Source organism: Vicia villosa, unplaced genomic scaffold (genome assembly GCF_029867415.1).
Source record: "Vicia villosa cultivar HV-30 ecotype Madison, WI unplaced genomic scaffold, Vvil1.0 ctg.000423F_1_1_1, whole genome shotgun sequence".
Classification (NCBI taxonomy): Eukaryota; Viridiplantae; Streptophyta; class Magnoliopsida; order Fabales; family Fabaceae; genus Vicia; species Vicia villosa.
The window spans coordinates 646,902-651,938 of NW_026705200.1; the positions used below are offsets into that span (position 1 = coordinate 646,902).

The window sequence follows — 5,037 nt, forward strand, 5'->3', positions numbered from 1 at the left end:
TTTATATAAACTTTATTATATTGAATAAAAGAATAAAATTACAATCTTTCTTTTTTATCGAATAACTTTAAATCCAAACACAATTTAATAAAGTTGCAATGACCTAGGTCAACTCAAACACAATTTAAATTCAAATCCATTGACTTGAGGAGAACTAAGATTGTTGAGACTAAGACTCTGTTTGGTAAAATTAGCGGTTGGGTAATAAGCTAGCCGATAGCTTATAGTTTATGGCTGAGGGTTGATGGCCGATGACTGATAGCTTATAGCTTATAGCTGATGGCTGATGACTGATAACTGATAAGCTAATTAAAGTATATGGTAAAGTTAACGGTTTAACTAGCTGATAAATATAAAATGACATAAAAAAATAATTCTTAATTAATAATTAAATATATATTTAAACTAATTAAAATTTATAAGGGTAATAATGGAAGAAAAATGATAAGCTATAAGGTATAAGTTAAAACGCTATTTAAAATAGCGTCTGACAAATAAATTATAAATTAGTAAAATAAACTATAAATTCGTGATGAAAAAACCGTTATCAAATAAGTTTTTTATTATCATACGAGCTTATAAACTATAAGCTCAAAATAGAGCTTGCCAAACATAGTCTAAATGAGTTGAATAGAAATTATTTAAAATGTTTGTATCATTGTATATATGATTCACTTAAATATCTAAATAAAAAAATGATTGTAGATAATTTGAATCTTTTTATAATTTTTTTATTAAATAGTTAAATAATTCTATGTGGTTCGATATCAGAAATTTGATAGGTGGTGGCTTATTAGATCTTATATCAGGTTTTTATCGTATGAATGAGTCTAACTTAACTTTATAAAAATTACCCTCATTTATAAACTCATTTGATATCATCTTTTAATCTCTCATTTACAATTTCGATGCTTCTCTTTTTTCTAAATTATCAATTCTAATCCCTGATTTTTAACGGTTTAGAATATTAATATTTTATGAAGATGTTAATGTGATACTAAAAAGATATATGTGAAAGTTGACTCATAAAGTTGACGGGGTTACTACAAGATAGGGGGAAAACAGTGTAGTAGTTACATGTAACTTGCACTTAATATTTGCATAATGTAACCATGTTAATTTCATGTCTACTGTCACGTTAACATTTTGTAAATATTGGACTAATCAATTTGATTAGTGTATTAAAATTTTAAAGATTAGAGGATTAAAATTGCAGATTTAAGAACAGGGTGACAATATCGTAAATGAAGTGAAATAGAAGGAATAAAAAATGAAGTTTGGAGAACCCTTAGTTGGTTGGCCATTTGTTGGACTATTTGGTTGACAAGGAATGGATTTTGCTTCAAAAATGAAGTTTGGAGTATAAATGATATAGTGTGGAAGATCAAATTCTTGGTGTGGAGATGGTCCTCTTTAGGTGATATTACATACTCCAAGTGTAACTTTTACAATTTTTGTAAAGACCCGTTGTCTTTTTTATCGTAATTGTATTTGGTTTGTAATATCACTTTTTTGTCGGTTTTGTGCCGCTCTTGTGTATCAAGGTTGGAGAACCCTTAGTTCTCCCATTAATATATCTCTTGCTTACACAAAAAAAAGAAGGAATCAAAATGGAAAGAAAAATAAAACTTTTTCTTACTTATTTATTTTACAATCATACAAAGCACTGACATAAACATACACACAGACACAAGTTGTCGTATAGGTCCAACACCAACACAAACACACTTACCTTTTTACAGAGATATCAATGCATAGCTGGAAACATCTAATCTATATAGAAGAAAAAGTTGGACACATAATGTGGATCCTCTTTGAATCAGGTTTTCTCCCTGTAAGAGAGTCAAATATTGAATCCAAGATAAAATACTTAAGTCGTTTGAGTTTCTAGATAAGTGCAAAGAATTTCCAGATAAGCTTAAAAGCTACAATACAAACTAACAACTTTTAATATGTCATTCTGCATGTAGAACCAGTCAAAGTATTAATATTACCTTTTTTTTCAAACTTGGCCAGATTAAGAGAATGTTTATTAGTAACATTGTTCTTTGGACTATCACGAGTGGTAAGTAGCATGCGTTATTATTTGCCCATTTTGCCCCTGCATAATCCATGGCAGGAAATAATCATGATTCAGGAAGACATTTAAATTTGTCTTAATTTATGATTGGGCCTCTTAGAGGTTGAAGTCACACTACACTGATCAGTAGCTAACAAAACTCTCCTTTTAAAACTCCTTATGATTTCAATATTATTAACTGTCCTAATCATTCATATTTGGAAATCATAAATCAATTGCAACCAACCACTTTGGCTGAATATTCCTCATACCAAGTCATGGAATAAAACAAAACCAATGCCGCGTGAAAACAACCAATCTAGCTCTTATAACACTGAAAACAATTGAAGTGTAACTCATTTGTTGTATTCTCAAAAGACTTAATCATGGAGCTTCAATATTTCTACATTCTTCATCTCACTGTCATGTTCCTGAGTATGTTTCCTCAGTTAGTCAACTGCCAACAAGAATACCTCAATATCACTGTCTTTGACTGCACTAACAACCCTTCTGTACCAAAAGGATACCTCTGCAATGGCCTTAAAAAGTCATGCACTTCCTTTTTAGTTTTCAAGTCAAAACCTCCCTATGACAAACCTGCAAAAATTGCCAACCTTCTTGGATCTGAAGCCTCTACTATAGCCTCGATCAACAAGATAACCATAAATGAGAAGATTCCTTCAAATAAATCAATCTTTGTCCCGGTTTTTTGTTCATGTGCTGGAAATATCTACCAGCATAGCACATCTTACTCTGTCAAGCAGAATGACACCTATTATGAGTTGGTAAAAGAAACTTATCAAGGCCTTACAACCTGCCAGGCATTGATGGGTCAGAATTACTATGCTCCTGTCAACATTGCAGTTGGTGCAGAGCTTACAGTTCCAGTACTATGTGCTTGTCCAACAAAAAACCTGACGGCAAAAGGTGTTACCTCCTTGCTAGTTCACATGGTGAACTACGGTGACACGGTTAAATCCATAGGAGAAGCTTATGGTGTTGATGAACCTAGCATGCGAGAGGCCAATGAGTTGCCGGTGCTACAAAGTGCAAACAACACTGTGATCCTCTTTGCTTTGACGCCTATAATAGTTCCTCTGAGAAGCAAGAGTTGTAAAGAGAACCCAGAGAGATTCTATTGCAAATGCTTTGAGGAACTGCATGCTGATGGAAGCTCCAAGGGTGTCTTCTGTGATGAATCTCATCGTCAAAAAATTCCTGCAAAATTGGTTGCTGCCTCAGGTATACTTGTCTAAACTCTCTTCAAGAACAAACTTTAAAATGATATAGTTTTTAATTTTAAAAAACAACATTTTAGAATAGCTAGTTAGTAAGGATGCATGAAATCACATAAGGATGTTTGTTGCTAGTCACAGCTTCCAACTGAATTTGAAAAATAAATGTTTTTGCAGGTATTGGAATTGGTACAGGCTTTCTGTGTTTGTTTCTTTTGGGTTACAAATTATATCAATGCATAATGAAAAAGAGAGAAAGAACCCGAAAGGAGAGGCTGTTCGGGCAAAACGGTGGCTACTTGTTACAAGAGAAGTTATCATCATACGGAAACGGAGAAATGGCAAAGCTTTTTACTGCAGAGGAGCTGCAAAGAGCAACAGATAACTATAACCGAAGTAGGTTTCTTGGCCAAGGTGGCTATGGCACGGTGTACAAAGGAATGCTACCCGATGGAACCATAGTAGCAGTTAAAAAGTCTAAACAGCTTGACAGGAACCAGATAGAAACTTTTGTCAATGAAGTAGTCATCTTATCTAACATCAACCACAGGAACATCGTCAAACTCTTAGGTTGTTGTCTTGAGACAGAAACCCCAATACTTGTTTACGAATTTATTCCGAACGGCACTCTTTCCGAACATATACATAGGAAAGACCATGAGTCGTCCCTTTCATGGGAAAATCGCCTTAGAATTGCTTGTGAAGTTGCTGGAGCAGTGTCATATATGCATTTTTCAGCATCTATTCCAATCTTCCATAGAGACATCAAACCCACCAACATACTTTTAGAGAGTAACTATAGTGCCAAAGTGTCTGATTTTGGAACATCAAGATCAATACCAATGGATAAGACCCACCTAACCACATTTGTAGGTGGAACTTTTGGGTACATAGACCCTGAATATTTTCAGTCCAGTCAATTTTCAGATAAGAGTGATGTATATAGTTTCGGTGTTGTTCTTGTAGAGATTATAACCGGCAGAAAGCCCAATTCATTCTATGACGAAGATGATGGTCAGAATTTGATTGCACAATTCATTTCTGTAACGAAAGACAACCAACTTCCTCAAATTGTAGATTCTAGAGTGCAAAAGGAAGCCGGGAAAGACACCATTCTTACTATTTCAAATCTCGCAATGAGGTGTTTGAGACTTAATGGTAAGAAAAGACCAACAATGAAAGAGGTTTCAGCAGAATTAGAAGCACTGAGAAAGGCACAAAGTTCCTTTCAAATCAAGCATGATCGTGATGAATCATCAAGTGATGATGAACACTCATTTGGGCACATAATCAATGAAACAACAGACCAAGAATCAACAGAAGAAAGCATTTCAGTTTCCTTACAAATCGAATCCGCGTCCTTCTGAAACGCAGGACTGATACTTTTTCCTTCTAATCCATCCATCGTAATTAGGATCTTGTCTTTGACCCCTAGTAAACGCGCCGCGGCCTTTTAGGTTACTATGAGACTAATTCTCGAGTTGGCAGCGGGACATCTAGTTGTGTTTCATTTTCAGCATATGAATGAAAATGTATGATGTATAATTGACGACATCTCAGCAAAAAAATTACATGAGCATTAAATTTTGGTGGTGAATTCTTTTTTCCTAAAATCAAGTAAATATTTATCATTTGCAACCATGAAATTGAGCTGAAATTTAAAAGCAAGAATCGATAAGCAGGCTACATATAAAACTTCCTACATTTACAAAGTGATAATCTAACAAACTATGAAAAATCGAT

At 34.0% G+C, this 5,037-nt stretch overlaps 1 protein-coding gene across 1 annotated transcript; it reads left to right on the forward strand.

Moving 5' to 3' along the window:
* The first annotated feature begins 2,334 nt into the window (after positions 1-2,334).
* On the forward strand, positions 2,335-5,037 carry LOC131628122 (wall-associated receptor kinase-like 4). The gene is made up of 2 exons (XM_058898995.1): positions 2,335-3,301; positions 3,472-5,037. Exons 1-2 carry the CDS (start codon positions 2,446-2,448, stop codon positions 4,659-4,661), a joined length of 2,046 nt encoding a protein of 681 aa, XP_058754978.1. The 5' UTR covers positions 2,335-2,445; the 3' UTR covers positions 4,662-5,037.